At 44.1% G+C, this 21,494-nt stretch overlaps 1 protein-coding gene across 2 annotated transcripts in view; it reads left to right on the top strand.

Moving 5' to 3' along the window:
• Positions 1–1,705: 1,705 nt before the first annotated feature.
• LOC119979063 (protein phosphatase 1 regulatory subunit 12A-like) overlaps positions 1,706–21,494 on the top strand; it is a 264,490-nt gene continuing 244,701 nt past the window's right edge. For both annotated transcript variants that reach the window (XM_038821045.1, XM_038821046.1), the window contains exon 1: positions 1,706–2,001. In XM_038821045.1, the coding sequence (XP_038676973.1) occupies positions 1,750–2,001 (252 nt within the window). In that variant the 5' untranslated portion in view covers positions 1,706–1,749. The remainder of the gene's footprint in view (positions 2,002–21,494) is intronic.

Below are 21,494 nucleotides of genomic sequence, written 5' to 3' on the forward strand. Positions count from 1 at the left end.
GAGTGCATTTGGTCAACTATGCAGAAATTTGTTCAATAACTATTTTGCATGTAGGTACAGTAAATCTTTGGGACACAGAATTTGCAAAGCAATAAACAGGCTGAAAAGGTGGATGTGTGTTGCCAAAGATGAACACAACCAGTCATAGAGCAATAGATTGGAATCATGTACAGACATTAAACATTGGAGCATTAACTGGCTTAACCGGCATCAATCCAGCTGCCATTTGTTAATCAATTGCTTATTCTTCTTTCTGGGTTTAATTCATGAGAAACTACCAATTTCTCTCTAAACTCTAAAAGTGATATGATTTGATTTGATTTATTATTGTCACATGTATTGGTATACAGTGAATATTGTTTCTTGCATGCTGTACAAACAATGCATACCGTACATAGGGAAGGAAGGAGAGACTGCAGAATATAATGTTACAGTTAGAATGATGTTTTAGAAGCATAGAACGAGAGTAAAAGATAGGATTAGAGGGCATGCTGGGCACAGCTTGCAAGAAGTCGCCTCGCTCTGGCGTCATCTTGGAAAGACCTGAATGAAAATAAATCATGCGTAGGTAAGATAATTTAAAGAGCACTCCTTAGAAAAATGCCACTCTTGTAAAAAGTGCCACTCGTTTAAGATTGAGAATCTTGCACACAAGATTATAAATTAATTACTTTGTTACATACTGAAATATTTTGATTCCCCTTTTTCACTGGTAGTAAGCAGGTTCACAAAATAATGTATTTCACTAGAAAATATTTTATGAGACCCTATACAATAAGATATATTGATTTTGTTTACAGATTCAAATGTTTATTTTTCTGTAGATTTAATCTCAGTTTTTAACATTTCTGCAATTTTGCATTTGATTGGGACTTTTTAAAAAAATGCTTGTAATTGCATGCCCATTCATGTTTAATGTTACTATACCTCAAAGGGTTTCATTCAATTCCCCATTGACTTAAGTCTGTTACACCAAATGCATAATCACATTAGGTGTCTTTAATTTTACAGGACCTATATTTTGTATTTTATTTTCTGCAAACGGGTTGGGCAACATGATTGTAAAATTGGGGGTTATGCACATTGTCGTAAACTGCTCTGGGATTAAAACGTTTTTTAAAATTCTGATCTTTTTCAGATAAATACCAGTATCAAACATATATAACTGCAATCATGGATGCCTGATAAAGAGTATAATATTGCTTATGCAAGATTGTGGACAATCAATGACATCATTAAAAGTTACATTGTCAATTAAAAAGTGAAAAAAAGTCAACATGTGGTATTTTAAGACTGAAAAGGAATTGCACAGGATAGACAAATAAACAGGTCTGTTTATAACAGTTGCTGCTGCACAACACATGATGGATGATGAACCTTTCACTGCACACCTGCGCCTCGGCTTCATTTGCAGCCTCGGCCTCCTCCTGCACCCAGGTGGCGCTGTGGTTGGTGCCCGCGTCTCTCTCGCGAGCCTTAACCAATGTAAATAATGCAGCCTAACTTAATGGCTGGGAAGTCTGCTGTCCGACAGCAGCCTCGACCAATAATCGACCGGCGACGGCGACAGACTCCGCCCTATTGGTTCTGAGTGGGAGGACGGTGCCCAATGAGCGCGGAGGGAGGGAGTGGGGCGGGTAGAGTTAGTTAGACGGGCAGCGGTGGCGGCAGTTTTTTGGTGCGGTGTGTGGCTGGGTGGGCGGGGAAGGGGTGTGTGGATTGTTTTGGGAAGCGGAGTGCTGTGGGAAGATGGCGGACGATCGCAAGCGGGCGGATAACGCCAAGCATCGGCGGGGCGAGCAGCTGAAGCGCTGGCTGGGCTCGGAGACCGACCTGGAGCCGCCCGTCTTCAAGAAGAAGAAGACCCGAGTCAAGTTCGACGACGGCGCCGTGTTCCTGGCCGCCTGCTCGAGCGGCGACACCGAGGAGGTGAAGCGGCTGCTGGACCGCGGCGCTGACATCAACTACGCCAATGTGGATGGGCTGACGGCGCTGCACCAGGTACCTGCCGTGGGGAGGCCGGGCTGCTCACCAACCCCTCCAATCATCCCCCCAGGGCTCTAGAGGGAGGGGGGCGCTGATATGCCCCCACCATCCACCCACTCACTCCCAGTTAATGGGTGCAACAGGAGCTCCCGTTGACCCATCACTTCATCCAGGGAGCTGATGTGCCCATCGCCAGGGCGGCTGGTTTGTTTGCGTTAGCGGTTCGGCCGGTTGTCCTGGGCTAGCTTGAGCACATTGGGGAGGAGCGGGGTCTCTCCCACCATCACCTTTTTTTCGTCTCTTGTCTTTCCTTCACCGAGACCAATTGTGATCTGTGTTTTGCTTCTGTCCTTGTGGAACACGAGTTGCATTCGCTTCGTCCCCATTTCACCCCTCCCCATCGGCTATCGGTACCTGCGCTCATCCATCTCCATTCCTTCCATCTCCCTCTCCTCCCCGCTAACCTGATTGGCAAAAGTCACCAGAAAGGACAACTCGGTCCTGCAGTGAAAGGCTCATTTAAAACGCCCTCCAGATGCGAAGGACATGCATGGGTGGACGGATTACTCCACAGGGCGCAGTACCTGGTGCACCAGGAAACCCCCCTGGGCGTCATTGGGCGTTTTGCAACCCTGTTCAATGTTAAATCTCCGGTGAACAAGAGCCGCGCTTTACGGCTCCATTGTCTTGTTTCAAACAACGCATGTCGATTTGAATGTGAGCTCATTTATTTTTGCCAAATGTCAGTCTCGCTGTGCCACCCCCTCCCTCCCACAAAAAACAAAACGAATTTGATATTCAGAATGTTCGCCCTCCCAAAAGAAAGTGAGCACTTTTGCGTTTACCTTTTTGTACACACTGCACCATGACATGTAGGTTTAATTCCATGTGATTAAAATTAACGGTGGTTGTTTCTCCTCGAAGTGCGACTTAAAAAAAACTTTCACTTGGCAGGAGCAAAGACGATTGTTTTCTCACCCACTGTTACTATAATGTTATTTGAATTGGGGAAAATACAGTAACAAGTTTCTGTTGTGGTTAAGGTGCTTGATTCAACTTTACAACTGTACATTTGTAGAGCAGTTGCAATAATTTTTTATATTATGATTATGGGTGGCAGACCTGTGTAACCTTGCTGACTCTTGTTAGTTTGCCAGGTACTTCATGTAAAAATGCCATGCTTTTGACCTCTTCACTTTACAGGGTGTGAGCACCAACATTTATTGCCCATCAATAACTGCTCTCTATTTCGGAGGGCATTTGAGAGTCAGCCACATTGCTGTGGATCTGGAGCCACATGTAGGCCAGACCATGTAAGGACGGCAGATTTCTTTCCCTAAAGGACATTAGTGAACCAGATGGGTTTCCTAATCATTGGTCTACCACTGCTGACCGTGCCTTCAGTTGCCTGGGCACTTAGATCTGGAATTCTCTCCATACACCACTCAGTCTCCCTTTCTCACTTTTCCTCCTTTGCGGCATTTCTTAAAACCTACCTCTTAACCCAATCTTTAGTCATCTGACTAATTATTTTATTGTGGCTTGGTGGCATTTTGTTTTCTAATGCTCCTATGCCAAATCCTGGGATATTTTATTATGTTAAAGGCACTATATAATCATGATTTGGTATTTTAATCCTGCCACTACATCATAACTATCTCTTTGAAATTGTCACATGGCTTAAAGGCAAGCAATTAAATTTATCAGCTGTAATGACAGCTGGTGACCTTAAGGGAAAATAGCTTGCGTTAATGGGAGGTAGGAGTTCCAATGCCAAAATTTAATAATGCAAATATCACACCCTTAATGTGCAGTATGAGGGCATGTGGGAAGATTCTGGTAATGCCCTTAACTGCTTTCTAATTATTTATTGCCAGATTCCTTTAAGCGCACACACTGATTTCAACCAATGTTCGATTATTTGTATTTATATAAAATGTAATGGTTACAAAATTAGTGTTTGTGCAAAATCTGCCTTGGCTTTTATCGGCAGTGTAAATGTAGTTGCTTCCTCTGCACCAGTGTGGAGGAAGTTATCTGTTACAGTAACTAGCCGCTGTTACAGTTGACATGCTCTGTTTACGAGCACACTATATTGGCACTTGAACTTGCAACAATTTACAGTAGGACAGATTGCATTTTCAAGGACTTGAGCATGGATATTGACAATCTCAAAACCAAGTCAAAAGGTCGTGATGCGAACTAATCAAAAATGTCATGGATCTTTCTCGGAGTTGATTTTCACATCCCGATTTGCATATATTCATATTTGTTGCTGGAATTTCACAGGATTCTGAGAAAGAATGAGGACGTATATGAAAATAAAGTATTTTTAAGAATATGCTAGTTGAGTGGAGGGAGAAACTCGAGACAGGCTTCCTTTACTCGGGTGCTAGAAATGGCAGTACTGGGTGCACATTGCAGATTGAAATCTGTTATGTGTGCTGTATCTTTTGAGTTCTGTGATGTATGAAAACTGTTTTTGTTTTGTGGTTCCTGGTTACCATAGGAGAAAACCTTCAGTATGTTAAACTTGCCATGCTTTGAAGTCTACCATTTTATCAGTTGTGTATGGAGTGACCTTCATTTCACATTTTCTATGAACATTTAATTAAGTTGTACTCTGCTGCATGACAGCAGCAATCCAGAATGAGAGAACTATTGTTTTCAGACATGTATGTAAACATTGCTGAGTATCATCTGCAAGCATAAAGTGCAATTAGAGAATAATCAGTGCCAGTGAAGTGCTTTGCATGGACTAAACAACTAATAGTGCTGTATTAGAACAAGTGACCATCTGCAAATGCGAACATCTTTGTGTGTAGCTGATCTTAATATAAGCATGAAAATTGTTACCATTTTGGCATTTTTTTGGCATATGCTCAAAAAGTATTGTAGGGCATTAGGGAGGATTAATTTTGCAAGATACTTTGAGACTTATTTATAAATTGTTCTCTTTAGTTTTTATTCTTTAAATCTATTGAAGTTTGTGAATTTAAACTTAGAACATTATTTCCCTACCTATTGGCAAGTTTTGTAGAAAATAAGATCCATCTATTGGGAAAGCAGTACAATTGTGGGACTAAAGATGTGCAGGTTGGGTGGATTGGCCATGATGAATTGCCCTTAGTGTCCAAAATTCTATGATTAACCTAGGACAAAAGTTCGGCACAACATGGGCCGAAGGGCCTGTTCTGTGCTGTATTTCTCTATATCTATATTAAAGAAGAAGTTGTATTTTATGTAATGTTGATCATAAGTAACTTAATGAATACACATATTTAACTTCTCTTTTTTTCCCCCACTCCCCAGTTATTTTTTGGTAAAAATACATTGCATTTTTGAGTAATGCTTTTGTATTGTACGCATTTCATTATACTGTATTTTATTCATTTACGGGATGTGGTTGTCATTAGCTAGGCCGGAATTTATTACCCATTCCGAGTTGTCCTTGTGAAGGTGGTGGTGAACTGCCTTATTGAACTGCTGCAGTCCTTGAGATGCGGGTATGCACACATTGCTGTTATGAAGGGAGTTCCAAGATTTCAACAAGTGACACGATAGTGAGTGGTTTGGAAGGAACTTCCAGATGGTGGTGTTCCCAGGTATCTGCTGCCCTTGTCCTTTTAGATGCTAGTGGTTATGGGTTTGGAAGGTGCTGACTAAGGAGTCTTGGTGAATTCCTACAATGCATCTTATAGATGGTATACACTGCTGCTGCTAGCTGTTGGTGGTGGTGGAATGTTTGTGGAAGGGGTACCAATCAAGAAGGCTGTTGTCCTGGATGGTGTTTAGCCTTTTGAGTGTTGTTCGAGCTACACTCATCCAGGCAAGTAGGGAGTATTTCATCATAATCCTGACTTGTGCCGTGTAAATGATAGGCGGGCTTTGGGGACTCAGGAGGTGAATTACTTGCTGCATGATGTGTAGCCTCTGATCTGCTCTTGTAGCCATAGTATTTATATTGCTAGTCCAGTTCAGCTTGTTGTCAGTGGTAACCTCCATGATATTGATGGTGGATATTTGCCAATGTTAATGCCATTGAACGTCAAGAGACGATGGTTAGATTCTCTTGTTGGAGATGGTCATTGCCGGGTACTTGTGTGGCTTGAATGTTACTTGCCACTTGTCAGTCCAAGTCTGGATATTGTCCAGGTTTTTCTGCATTTGGGCATTGACCGCAGCAATTACACAAACGAGAAGTGCACTGAATGATAAGATATATTTATAGCTATGTTGGCCACGTTAAGAGTTTGACTGATTAACTTCAATTAGTTAGTGCAGCTTTTAGCACATTCAGGATTGTTCAAGTGTTGCTGAATCATGGAATCGCATTTAACATATATATTGTTTGGGCTTGTGTGGGCTGATTGAGGTTGGTCTGTGCTGTGCTTATTATGGACAACTGACGGAACATTCTGTTTGATCAGCCAGTTTCTGGGATGTATGGCCTACATAGCTGGTATCGCACTGGCCGGAAGTTTATACATGACATTGCTCAATTATGTGGTAAGCAGAATGTCTTTTTGGATTGACGTCATACATCTTGTTGGTGGAAAATACCATTTGCCTAGCCACTATGGCAGCAGTATGAAATGGCTTGTTTAACCCGTTGTTTAAATATTTGACGCTTTCTGGGAAATTTGAGGTAGACTGGGTACTTTTAATGATCGAAAGTGGCGGCCTTGGGTCCGTTTGCGTGAAATATGGTGAACAGTGATCTTATCATTGTCCAGCAGGATAGCTTTGAATTCAAATTTTGCATCAACCTTGCTGTTTTAAATATTGTACCACACAAAAGATTGTCCGGGACAAAACTCTCCATTTGATTGGCACTCCATGCACCACCGTTCAAACATTCTTGACACAGTGGCAGCAGTACATACCACCTGCAAGGTGCAATACAGCAGCTCACCCAGGCTCCTTTGACAGTATCTTCCAAACCCGTGACCTCTACCACCTAGAAGGGCAAGGGCAGCAGATGTGTGGGAACACCACCTGATTTGGAACCATATCACAGTTCCTTCACTGTTGATGAGTCAAAATTTTGGAACTCCCTTCCTAACAGCATTTAGTGTGCCTACACCACATAGATGCCAACGGTTAAAGAAGGAAGCTTACTATTTTGGGAAATTAGGATTGGGCAATAAATGGTCATTGCCCACGTTCTGTGATCGAATAAACAAATGGGGGTTGAGGTTACTCACTTCGGTCATATCAATAGAAAAGCAAAATCTTTTTAAAGGCGTGTAATTTGTAAATGGTCATAGGAGTCAGGGTTTACTTGTACAAGACGACAAAGTTAGGATGCAGGTACAACAAGCAATTGGGAAGTGAAATGGTATGATGGCCTTTTTTTGTAAGGCATTGGAAAACTAGAATGAGGGTCATAAGGTATAGGAGCAGGATTAGGCCATTCGGCCCTTCAGGTCTGCTCCGCCATTCAATCAAAAGATAGGGTGCTCTTTCAAGGACCGGTGTGGATTCGATGGGCCTGATATAAGAACTACGAGCAGGAGTAGGCCATGTGGCCCTTCGAGCCTGCTCCACAATTCAATGAGATCATGGCTGATGTTTTGTGGACTTAGTTCCACTTTCCCCCCTGAACACCAGAACCCTTTATTCTTCAAAAAATCTACTATCTTTATCTTGAAAACATTTAATGAAGGAGCCTCATCTATTTCACTGGGCAGGGAATTCCATACATTCACAACCTTTTGGGTGAAGAAGTTCCCCCTAAACTTAGTCCTAAATCTACTTCCCTGTATTTTGAGGATATGCCCCCTAGTTCTGCTTTCACCCGCCAGTGAAAACAACCTGCCCGCATCTATCCTATCTATTCCCTTCATAATTTTAAATTTTTTCTATAAGATTCCCCCTCATCCTTCTAAATTCCAACAAGTACAGTCCCAGTCTACTCAACCTCTCCTCATAATCCAACCCCCTCTTGGATTAACCAAGTGAATCTCCTCTGCACACCCTCCAGCGCCAGTACCTTTCTCGGGTAAAGAGACCAAAAGTGAACACACTACAGGTGTGACCTCACTAACACCTTATACAATTGCAGCGTAACCCCCCAGTCTTAAACTCCATTCCTCGAGCAATAATCAGCTGTTGCACCTGTAAACCACCTTTTTGCAACTCGTGCACAGCAGCATGTTTTAATATTTTATCATTTAAATAATATCATTTAAAATATCATTTTAATAATAACCCCTTTTTCTGTTGTTCCTGCCAAAATAGATGACCTCACACTTGTCAACATTGTACTCCATCTGATGGCCTCCTTCTGCACTGTAAATTCTATGATTCTATGATACATTGCACTAATGTCCCACAAATAGCAATGAAATGACTGACTAACTTAGTCCATATTTGATTGTGATTGAGAAAAGAATGTTTGCTAAGATAGATGGGTGCAATTCCTCACACTCTGTCATGGAACAGTTATAGCATCCATCTTGCTAGCCTCTTAAGTCTCAGTCAATGGGTGGCAATATTACGTAAGTACTACACTGCTGAACCCTCTGCTGAATTGTTAGCCCAGTTTCATGGGCACCGGTCCTGGAGTGAAACTTGTATCTGGAATCTTCTGTCTGAGGAGCAGGCGATGCTACTATTTGTGTTCAGATAAAAGGTTTTCAGCGCTGAAGAATTATGGAATCACAGAATTGTTAAGGTGCAGAAGGAGGCCATTCTCACCGAATCTTCAAACGAGCATCATTCCTCTTTCTACCTCAGTCAATGGTACCAATGTGGACCACAACTTCTAGCTGTTCACCCTCCTCCAGGACAGTTGGCATGCTGACAGCGTTTAGCACTGCTGCCTCAGCGCCATCGACTCTGGTTCAATTCTGGGTGACTGTCTGTGTGGGGTTTGCACAAGGTTAGATCACATGGGGTTAGGGGTAATTTATTAGTGTGCATAGAAGACTGGCTGATGGACAGAAGACAGAGTAGGAATAAATGGGTCTTATTTTTAAAATTAAAAAAAAAAAATTTGGAGTACCCAATTATTTTTTTCCCGATTAAGCGGCAACTTAGTGTGTCCTAAGCATCTACCCTGCACATCTTTTTGGGTTGTGGGGGTAGGGCGCACGCAAACACTGGGAGCATGTGCAAACTCCACATGCTCCCAGTGACAGTGACCCAGGGCCCGGATCGAACCCAGGTCCTCAGTGCTGTAGGCAGCAATGCTAACCACTGTGCCACCGTGCAGATCCTAGGAAATGTATGCTTATTTGTAATAAGAACATAAGAACTAGGAGCAGGAGTAGGCCATCTGGACCCTCGAGCCTGCTCCGCCATTCAATGAGATCATGGCTGATCTTTTGTGGACTCAGCTACACTTTCCGCCCCGAACACCATAACCCTTAATCCCTTTATTCTTCAAAAAACTATCTACCTTTACCTTAAACACATTTAATGAAGGAGCCTCAACTGCTTCACTGGGCAAGGAATTCCATAGATTCACAACCCTTTGGGTGAAGAAGTTCCTCCTAAACTCAGTCCTTAATCTACTTCCCCTTATTTTGAGGCTATGTCCCCTAGTTCTGCTTTGACCCGCCAGTGGAAACAACCTGCCCGTATCTATTCCCTTCATAATTTTAAATGTTTCTATAAGATCCCCCCTCATCCCTCTAAATTCCAACGAGTACAGTCCCAGACTACTCAACCTCTCCTCGTAATCCAACCCCTTCAGCTCTGGGATTAACATAGTGAATCTCCCCTGCACACCCTCCAGTGCTAGTACGTCCTTTCTCAAGTAAGGAGACCAAAACTGAACACAATACTCCAGGTGTGGCCTCACTAACACCTTATACAATTGCAGCACAACCTCCCTAATCTTAAACTCCATCCCTCTAGCAATGAAGGACAACATTCCATTTGCCGCCTTAATCACCTGTTGCACCTGTAAACCAACTTTCTGTGACTCGTGCACTAGCATACCCAGGTCTCTCTGCACAGCAGCATGCTTTAATATTTTATCGTTTGAATAATAATCCCGCTTGCTGTTATTCCTACCAAAATGGATAACCTCACATTTGTCAACATTATATTCCATCTGCCAGACCCTAGCCCATTCACTTAACCTATCAAAATCCCTCTGCAGACTTCCAGTATCCTCTGCACTTTTCGCTTCACCACTCATCTTAGTGTTATCTGCAAACTTGCACACATTGCCCTTGGTCCCCAACTCCAAATCATCTATGTAAATTGTGAACAATTGTGGGCCCAACGCGGATCCCTGAGGGACACCACTAGCTACTGATTGCCAACCAGAGAAACACCCATTAATCCCCACTCTTTGCTTTCTATTAATTAACCAATCCTCTCTCCATGCTACTACTTTACCCTTATTGCCATGCATCTTTATCTTATGCAGCAACCTTTTGTGTGGCACCTTGTCAAAGGCTTTCTGGAAATCCAGATATACCACATCCATTGGCTCCCCGTTATCTACTGCACTGGTAATATCCTCAAAAAATTCCACTAAATTAGTTAGGCACGACCTGCCCTTTATGAACCCATGCTGCGTCTGCCCAATGGGACAATTTCTATCCAGATGCCTTGCTATTTCTTCCTTTATGATAGATTTCAGCATCTTCCCTACTACTGAAGTTAAGATCACTGGCCTATAATTTCGTGCTCTCTGCCTACCTCCTTTTTTAAACAGTGGTGTCACGTTTGCTAATTTCCAATCCACCGGGACCACCCCAGAGTCTAGTGAATTTTGGTAAATCATCACTAGTGCATCTGCAATTTCCCTAGCCATCTCTTTTAACACTCTGGGATGCATTCCATCAGGGCCAGGAGACTTAGCCCCATTAGCTTGCCCATCACTACCTCCTTAGTGATAACAATACTCTCAAAGTCCTCACCTGTCATAGCCTCATTTCTATCAGACACTGGCATGTTAATTGTGTCTTCCACTGTGAAGACCGACCCAAAAAACCTGTTCAGTTCCTCAGCCATTTCCTCATCTCCCATTATTAAAACTCCCTTCTCATCCTCTAAAGGACCAATATTTACCTTAGCCACTCTTTTTTTGTTTTATATATTTGTAAAAACATTTACTGTCTGTTTTTATATTCTAAGCAAGTTTACTCTCATACTCTATCTTGCTCTTCTTTATAGCTTTTTAAGTAGCTTTCTGTCGCCCCCTAAAGATTTCCCAGTCCTCTAGTCTCCCACTAATATGTTTGTTATAAATCAACAGGTCACTTAAAGTATGCAAAATGATATTTTTCCGGTACAAAAAGTGACAGTTTACAAATTTTGATTACCATAACCAGTGTTTTTCCAAACCATTTTTCCCGCGACTGACTTTGCCAACCAGCTAACCTTCGTGACCCATACAGCCAACCTTTGTGACTCATACCAGCTGATTGTCATGACGCATGCCAGCCGACCTTCGCTACACATTTGAAAGCGGAGCCTGTTTTGTCCGCACGATCTCACTCCAATCAGGTTCAAAGAGGAAGAGGGCAATGAGCATGTCGGGTGCAGAGTTTAGCCAGTCCGTTTGTGCCGTCTTCACTTTATGATGACCGAGAATACAACCTTGCACATGTAGGAAGTCATGAAGGGCAATAGCAACAATGTTTGACTCAGCACTGGAAACTCCTGGGAGATGCAACTCCAGAGTGCTGACAGCCTCCTTGGAGTTTGGCGTGTTTTTAACGTGCCATTACAGTCAGTTAGAGCAGCGTAGTGTTTTCATTTGGAGTCAGCTGTAAGTTAACAACTGACTCTGGGGGGACTTCCTGGTGGCGGCTATGAAGGAGTAAGTCTCACATTTGGTGGCTCCTGCTCGGGTCGGACTTTTTCCCCCCCCCAATTTTCTACCGGAATTGAATTGAAAAATTGATGACAGAGGCAATTGTGTACTGATTTCCCACATGGGTGCATAAAGAGGAGGACTAGAAGTGCTTGCAAAGGCAGAAACAGAAAGACGGAGAAGGTTTGGGCTGAAGCTGCAGGGGGAGAAAGCATGGCGGAGGACCGGACCTCTGGCTCGGCAACCCAGTGATCAATGGAGCAGCTGATGCAAGTTATTCAGGACGGGTTCGCTAAGCAGAAATGGGACTGCTTGGACCCGATTAAAAGAGTCAATCGAGCGGATGGAGCTTAGATTGGATGCCCAAGATCAGGCGGTCCAGAAAGTAGAGAAGGTGCTGGCTGACCAGGAGGAACATCAAACTGCAGTGGAGTTGGAGGTGGGGATGCTGAGAGACCAGCAGAAAAAGCTCCGAGAATAGAGAATAGGTCCCGCCAGCAGAACTTGAGAATCGTTGTGCTCCCGGAGGAGTCCGAAGGAGCAGACGCCGGGGCATACATCGCGGACATGTTTGAGAAGCTGCCGGGGGATGGGGAATTCTCCCGACCCTTGGAGGTGGACAGAGCTCACAGAGCACTCGTGAGGAAGGCACGAATGGGAGAACCCCCCCCCCCCCCCCGAGGGTAATGGTGGTGAGATTCCATAGGTATTTGGATAAGGAGGAGCTTATTTTACAGTGGGCCAAGTGGACACTGAGCTGCAAAAGGGATCCTGCGGATCTACCAAGACCTGAGTGCGGAGGTGGCCAGGAGAAGAGTGGGCTTTAATCAGATCAGGTTGACCCTTTTTAAGTAAAAGGCGAAGTTCGGACAGCTGTATCCGGCCCGTCTCTTGGTCACGTACGAGGAACAGCACTTTTATTTCGAATCGCCTGAGGACGGGCTGGACTTCGCGAAAAGGAAAGGACTGGCGGTGGACTGAAGTTTTGAACTTTACTGCAACGCTCATGTTTTAAAAAAAAAAAAAGTTTCTAGTTTTTTGTTTTGTGGATGCTGTCTGTAATGTCTTCTGTACTGATTTGGGGCCAGTTGCAGATCTGAGTAATTTAAGGCTTACATTTGAACTGTTGGGGCATGGAGGTGTGCTTGTTTAGATTTTGGATCTCTTACTTGATCTTTATTAGGGTTTTTTTTCTTCCTGTTTTTTCTGTCGGGCAATTGTGTTGGGATTGTTTGTCATTGGAATATGTATGTATGCGCGGTGGGGAGGGAACAATAGGTGGGAGGCTTTTCGGTGCCAGGGCTGGGGGCCACCAAGCTAGCTGGGCAGGCTAGCTCACGGAAACATAGTGGGGGGTGTGCCTATGTTAGGTTTATTATATTGTGTTGTTACTGGGGGGGGGGAGAATGTTCTGCTGATGAGGGAAGGACTTGTGCTAAGGGACAGAGAGGAGGTTGGGGCGGAGGCTGTCTGGGGCAGGCCGGTGGAGGTGCGGAGTATGGGCTGGAGGCTGGCTCAAAAAAGGGGGTGGCTGATCGGCGAAGGGGAGGGGGGCAATGAGCCCCCCAACTAGGCTGATCACCTGGATGTACGAGGGCTAAATGGGCCAGTCAAGAGGGCATGCGTGTTCACGCATCTGAGGGGACTGAAGACTGATGTAGTAATGCTGCAAGAGATGCACATTGGAGTAGTTGACCAGATTAGATTGAGGAAAGGCTGGGTCAGTCAGGTCTTTCACTTGGGACTAAATTCAAACACTAGAGGGGTTGTGATCCTGATCAATAAGCGGGTGGTGTTTGAGGCGGGTAGAATAGTTACGGAAGCAGGAGGTCGATACATTATGGCCAGTGGGAAACTGCAGGGGTGCAGGTGGTATTAGTAACTGTGTATGCGCCAAACTGGGACGATGTGAAGTTCATAAAGCGGATGCTGGGGAAGATACCAGACCTGGACTCGCACAATTTGGTCATGGGAGGGGACTTTAACACAGTTATTGACCCTGGCCTAGACCGGTCAAGCTCAAAAATGGGCAGTGTGCCAGCAAAGGCAAAGAAACTAAAAGGGTTCATAGAGCTGATAGGGGGGGGTGGACCCATGGAGATTTAGGCAGCCGAGTGAAGGAGTTCTCCTTCTGTTTACACGTGCATAAAGTGTACTCTCGGATTGATTTTTTTATTCTGAACAGGGCTTTACTAATGAGGGTGGTGGACACTGGGTACTCGGCGATCACAGTCTCAGACCATGCTCCACACTGGGTTGACCTGCAGGTTAGTAAAGACCGTAATCGGCGCCCGCACTGAAGGTTAGATGTGGGTCTTTTGGCTGACGAAAGGGGGTGCCAGCGGCTGAGGAAATGTATTCAGAACTAGCTGCACGTCAATGACACTGGGGACATCTCGGCAGCGGTGATCTGGGAAGCACTGAAGGCAGTGGTTAGAGGGGAGCTGATCTCGATAAGGGCCCACAGGGAGAAGGTAAACAGGGCAGAGATGGACCGACTGGCAAAGGAGATACTACAGATCGATAGGAGGTATGCAGAGACCCCAGAGGCTGGGCTTTTAAGGGAACGGCGGAGGCTACAGGCGGAGTTCGGTTTGTTAACCACTGAGGGCGGTGGAGCAGCTGAGGAAGGCGAGGGGGACGATCTATGAACATGGAGAGAATGCTAGCACAGCAGCTTAGAAAGAGGGAGGCAGCTAGGGAGATAGGGAAAGTAAATGATGGAGATGGGAACCGGGTTGGAGATTCAACAGGGGTGAATAAGGCGTTTAAGGATTTTTACAGTAGGCTCTATGGGTCGGAACCCCCAACGGGGCTGGAAGGGATGAGGCACTTCTTAGGGGGGGAGCTGAATTTCCCAAAGGTGGACGGGGAGCTGGTAGAAGGGCTGGGGACCCCGATCGGGTTGGAAGAGATAGTGGAGGGTCTGAAGGCCATGCAGTCGAGTAAAGCCCCGGGGCCAGACGGGTACCCAGTGGAGTTCTGTAAAAAGCTCTCTGGGATATTGGGACCGTTGTTGATGAGGACGTTCAATGAGGCAAGGGAGAGAGGGGTGCTGCCCCCGACGATGTCACAGTCCACGATTTCGCTGATCCTTAAGCGGGACAAGAACCCTGAGCTGTGTGGGTCCTACAGGCCGATATCCGTGTTTAATCTGGATGCCAAACTGCTGGCCAAAATTTTGTCCGCCAGGATCGAGGATTGTGTTCCGGACGTTATTGGGGCGGACCAGACAGGGTTTGTTAAGGGTAGGCTGTTGGTGGCCAATATAAGAAGGCTATTAAATGTGATCATGATTCCCCCGGAAGGTAGGGAGGTAGAGGTAGTGGTCACAGTGGACGTAGAGAAGGCCTTTGATCGGGTAGAATCGGAATATCTGTGGGAGGTACTGGGGTGATTCGGATTTGGGCGGGGCTTTATTGACTGGGTCAGGTTGCTGTATCAGGCTCCTGTGGCGAGCGTACGGACGAATAGGCCAATATCGGACTATTTTAGATTGCACCAGGGGACGAGACAGGGATGCCCCCATCCCCTCTGTTCGCGCTAGCTTTCAAGCCGCTGGTAATTGCTCTGAGAGGGGCTGGTCTTGGGCGGGGGGGGGAAACAGAGGACAGAGTCTCGCTTTATGCAGACGACCTGCTTCTGTATGTATCAAACTCTGGGGGCAATGGAGGAGGCAGATGGAGCATCGGTTTGGTCTCCAATCTATAATAATCACCGGTTTGCCCCAGAAGGTATGGATGGCGGTTCCGGAGATGGTGGAGAGCAGGGATTGAGAGGATGGGGGATATGTTTATAGAGGGAAGCATTCCGAGTTTGAGGGCGCTGGAGGAGAAATTTAGATTGGCGAGTGGAAACACATTCCGGTACCTGCAAGTGTGGGACTTCTTACGAAGACAAGTTTCAACCTTCCCGTTCCTACCACCAAGGGGGATTCGAGACAGGGCAGTTTCCAGAGGCTGGGTTGGAGAAGGGAGCGTCTCTGAATTACAAGGAATTTATGGTGTCAGAAGGGATGCAGATGGAGGAGCTGAATCGCAAGTGGGAGGAGGAGCTGGGAGGAGAGTTAGAGGATGGTCTATGGGTGAATGCGTTGAGTAGAGTCGACGCGTCGACAACATGTGCCAGGTTCAGCCTGATACAATTCAAGGTCGTTCATTGGGCTCACATGACAGTGGTCCAGATGAGCAGATTCTTTTGGGGTGGAAGACAGGTGTGCAAAGTGTGCGGGATGGCCAGCGAACCATGTCCACATGTTCTGGACATGTCCAAAGCTTAGGGGATTTTGGCAGGGGTTTTCAGTTGTCATGTCCACGGTGTTAAAAACAAGGGTGACACCGAGTCCGGAGGTGGCGATTTTCGGGATGTCGGAAGACCCTGGAATTCAGGAGGAGAAAGAGGCAGACGTTCTGGCCTTTGCTTCCCTGGTAGCCCGGAGACCGATACTGCTAGCTTGGAGGGACTCAAAGCCCCCGAAGTCGGAGACCTGGCCATCTGACATGGCTAGCTTTCTCTGTCTGGAGAAAATTAAGTTCGCCATGAGAGGATCAATGTTAGGGTTTGCCACAACCGATCGTCGACTTCTTTGCAAAAAATAATCGTCAGCAGAAGGGGGGGGGGGGGGGGGGTTAGTTTAGCTTAGAGTAGGGGGCTAATAAAGGTGGGACGTGTAAGGGAGGGAGACTGCTTTTGCACTATGTTTATAGATTCATGTACATTATTTATTTTGTTGTAAAACCAAAAATACCTCAATAAAATGTTTATTAAAAAATACACTAACTGACTCTGGGGTCTCAACCTCAAAAGGAATTTTTCACCCAGCACGTTTTCAAAATCTGCAACCTTTTTCATTTACCAGTACTTCCTTGCTTATAACACACATGGTCTTTGCATCTTTATTTGCATTGGCACAATTGCCAAACCATAACTCAAGAAATCATCTTGATGCTGATTTGTTCCCGAGTTAAGTTTTTTCTTTGTGGGCTGTTAACAAGATCCCCTGAAACTCTGTACAGAGGTAACACTAGCACTGCTGTGTACTGTGCTGGGCAGCTCTCCCCTGCAGATTTAGTAGTGAGATCTTGGTCAGAAGATACACTGCCTATTTGTGTCTCTGACCTTTGCCTAATTATAAGAAAACAATTTATCTGCACAGTCCTCTTGCCTTGCTTGCCAGTAGCTAGAAAATGGAAGCTCTCCACGACCTACATGTGTGAGGTTGTATTTTCTGTCATCACAAAGATGAGGACGGCACAGAGGAACTGGCTGAATTCTTCTGCACCGATATCTCCACCAAAAGCACGTACAGAATAGTGGAAGGTATAGGGGGGATGCCAGGGGTAGGTTCTTTACCCAGAGAGTAGTGGGGGCATGGAATGCACTGCCTGTGGAAGTAGTTGAGTCGGAAACATTGGGACCTTCAAGCGGCTATTGAATAGGTACATGGATTACGGTAGAATGATGGGGTGTAGATTAATTTGTTCTCGATCTAGGACACAACATCGTGGGCCGAAGGGCCTGTTCTGTGCTGTATTTTTCTATGTTCTATACATGGCTCTTGGCGTCAAGTGAATATGCCAGGCTCGTGACCTGCTCACTGCTGCTGCTTCTGGCCAGAGCACTGCACACGGCCTCATTTCTGTCTTAATTAAAAGACTGCAGCGGTTGCCATTTTCAATAAATACATCAATAGCCACGTTGGGTGCTTCTCCTGTGATCAGGACCACTGCGAGAACGTTGCGCCCAATCGCCCCACGACCCTCCCGACATCTGCCCCCGACAACCAGTGGGTCGCGGCCTGCACTTTGAAACATCATGATATTGACTACGTCAAGGAATTATTAATTTTTTGTCTCATCGGTTGAAAGTGATCAGCTGTACTTTACATTGTATGTAAATCAAAAATATGTGTCACAGACCAGAGGAGACTGGTTATTCTTGGTTCCTTAATCTCATGCTGTAATTAGGTCTGTGTGAATTAGATATTCTTCTGTGTAACCTGTTATGGATCTCTAATTGTAAGCTATGTCAATTGAAGTCTACAAGCAAATTAAATCAGAATCATTGTTTTTCTTGCTGTTTTCAGTCTTCACTGTTATATTCTGACTGTCCTGTTGTGTGACGCCTTTAATCACTATATTTGTGGCAATGAACGTTACGTTATTGAGGAGTTACTGAGAAATGTTTTGTTAAATTTGAGCTGTGACCTCTAATATATAATGCTGATATCAGCAGAGATGCTTTGTATCTGTCATGAAATCTATGCACAAGGTTTTGATTGTGCGTAAAATATGAATATTTTCCTACAGACATATTTAGTAAAGGTGTTTCCAAAGTATGATTATAGAGGCAAAATTGTTTGAAAAATTATTAATCTAATTAGTTCAAAGAGTATTGTGGCTTTGTTAATATTTTGAACCAAACCATATTGGAGGAATTACTCCCAATCGACAAGTTGGTATAATGGCACATTCCAGGATCTTTGTTGCAAAATGAGACTTGCATCAGTTTGCAACATGTGGCATTTCACTGGTGAAGATGTGCCAAAATTGGTTATAGTGTGATTTTTGTTATTTTATTAATTTAAGGTGAGGAATATAATCTGAACTAGATGTCATTTATAGATGTCTTTTTTTTTTGGAAGATACAAAGTATCCATGCCTGGTACTGCCAGATAAGGAATAGCAGAGTTAAGTTGTGCTTTGCTTCAGCAATTTAGATTATGCATCCTCTGCTGTACTTCTGCACATAGTTGTACCAGTTATCTTTGTGACCCCTAAACTAATTGGAAAAACTTGTAGGTTGTGCTTGATAGCAACCTGGTTAAGACTGGTTTAACTTGGCTTCATACTCTTAAGCTATTTTTGAGAAAGTGCTTAAATCCGAACACAGACCTAGAGGTCGGTGTTTTTCACTACCCACTAACGCAAAAACACTTTTTTGGTATTTTGCTGTGGGATGTCTTTAGGTCATTTTTCGCTGCATCCACTGTGAGGCTGTGATATCTCTTGCAATAGAGCTGGACATTTAAAGAGTCCCATTTGCTAAATTTCTTGACACAAATGTATTTGTGTTTATTTTCTGCTTGACTGCAATGTTACTAATTCCTGTCACTGAACTCTCTAAGGCTTGTTCGCAATGTTTTGAGGTGCACTTCATTAAGAATTTTATTCATGTTTAATTTAACCTGATAAATGTTGGCTTATTTACCGGATATGTAATTTTTCTAGCATTTGATCACCAGGAACTCCATAAAATGTTTATCACACGCTGAAAGTGCGTTTTGAACCCTTATAAATCCTCTTAATTTTAAATCTTGCATGATTTAACTGGACAACTTGAAATGAAAGTTGAATTGAATAAAAGCTGTTTGCCAAGATCAGAAATTTCCTTGTAACTGGTTGAATCTGCAGTTGTTTTAAATTTCATTGCTTTATTTTTGAAATCTAAAGTTCTGGGACCTTTTTATGGAACGTTAATTAGATTTTTTTTTTTAGTTTTTCTATAGTTCCTTGAATATTAACATTTTGATTCTGTTGAAGCTGTAGCTACCTAAATTTATTTTGGTTGTCACTCTGTAGTTCATCCATCTACACCAGACACCTATTTATGGTATTGTATTGTGTTGCACCAATGTGCTGGGATTTTAATACAGAAACAACTGATGAAGAACCAGAACTTGCTGAAACAGTGCATTTTCTCTGTTAAATTTTTGTTTTCTGTGCCTTGAGTGAAATGTTGCCGAAAGTTCATGCTGATAATGTGAGGGCTTCTGAGACCTTGCTGAAGGGAGGGACTAGGAGTGTACCTCCTGAAGGTGTTCTAAAATGCCACCAAATGCACTTTGTAGTTTGTGATTCAACTACTTAGTCATTTAAGCTGTACATAGGCTGGGGATCGAGGGTGATTTAGAGATGTGGATCAGAAATTGGCTAGTTGAAAGACGACAGAGGGTGGTGGTTGATGGCAAATGTTCAGAATGGAGTTCAGTTACGAGTGGCGTACCACAAGGATCTGTTCTGGGGCCGTTGCTGTTTGTCATTTTTATAAATGACCTAGAGGAGGGCACAGAAGGTTGGGTGAGTAAATTTGCAGACGACACTAAAGTTGGTGGAGTTGTAGACCGTGTGGAAGGATGTTGCAGGTTACAGAGGGACATAGATAAGCTGCAGAGCTGGGCTGAGAGGTGGCAAATGGAGTTTAATGTAGAGAAGTGTGAGGTGATTCACTTTGGAAAGAAAAACAGGAATGCGGAATATTTGGCTAATGGTAAAATTCTTGGCAGTGTGGATGAGCAGAGGGATCTCGGTGTCCATGTACATAGATCCCTGAAAGTTGCCACCCAGGTTGATAGGGTTGTGAAGAAGGCCTATGGTGTGTTGGCCTTTATTGGTAGAGGGATTGAGTTCCGGAGCCATGAGGTCATGTTGCAGCTGTACAAAACTCTGGTACGGCCGCATTTGGAGTATTGCGTACAGTTCTGGTCGCCTCATTATAGGAAGGACGTGGAAGCTTTGGAACGGGTGCAGAGGAGATTTACCAGGATGTTGCCTGGTATGGAGGGAAAATCTTATGAGGAAAGGCTGATGGACTTGAGGTTGTTCTCGTTAGAGAGAAGAAGGTTAAGAGGTGACTTAATAGAGGCATACAAAATGATCAGAGGGTTAGATAGGGTGGACAGTGAGAGCCTTCTCCCGCGGATGGAGGTGGCTAGCATGAGGGGACATAGCCTTAAATTGAGGGGTAATAGATATAGGACAGACGTCAGAGGTAGGTTTTTTACGCAAAGATTGGTGAGGCCGTGGAATGCCCTACCTGCAACAGTAGTGACCTCGCCAACATTGAGGGCATTTAAAAGTTTATTGGATAAGCATATGGATGATAATGGCATAGTGTAGGTTAGATGGCCTTTAGTTTTTGACTTCCCATGTCGGTGCAACATCGTGGGCCGAAGGGCCTGTACTGCGCTGTATCGTTCTATGTTCTATGTTCTATATTTCACTGGTCTTAAGGGAGGACAGTCAGTTCTACTTAAGTCATTTGTCAATATCTGAGGTATGACAAAGCATTAGAGTATATTTTCTCATCTCTTCTTGATTACATGGTGCAGGAAAAGGCTGAAATATTAATTCATAATTTCAGTTATGCCATATGTCAGAAGTTAGTCTTGCATCATAAATTGATTTTTATGACGAAGATCCAAACTATATAAAATGTTAGACTTACACATTTGTGTTTATATTTTCTGTGTGACTAGTTGATGAAAGTGAGAGCTGATAATGCAGTGAGGAACACCGGAATCTGGAATCTGAATGAAGAGGGCATGCAGCATGCCTCTCTCCAACCAATCGGATTTAAGTATTGTGAAATTAACAGAATAAGGACTTGGAAGAAAGTGTAAATGAAAGTGAGTGAAACAAATCTGGTCGGGAAAGAAGAATCAAGAGAAATATCGACATGGAAGGGAGAACACCAATTCTTTGATTTTACAAAAATCTTCAGCAGTTATAATCTGAAGGAATGAAACTTCATACTTGTTACGTTTTTTGATTCCTTCAGATGCAGTGCTGGAAAAGTTATAATTGCCAATCCCCAATTGGCTTTGAAAGTGATGGTGAGCTGCATTCAAGAATCACTGCAGTTTGGTGTAGGTACATAGTGCTGTTGGTGAGATAGTTCCAGGTTGTTGACCAAATGACAGTGAGGGAATGATACAGTTTCAAGTCCA

This window comes from Scyliorhinus canicula, chromosome 15 (genome assembly GCF_902713615.1).
Source record: "Scyliorhinus canicula chromosome 15, sScyCan1.1, whole genome shotgun sequence".
Classification (NCBI taxonomy): domain Eukaryota; kingdom Metazoa; phylum Chordata; class Chondrichthyes; order Carcharhiniformes; family Scyliorhinidae; genus Scyliorhinus; species Scyliorhinus canicula.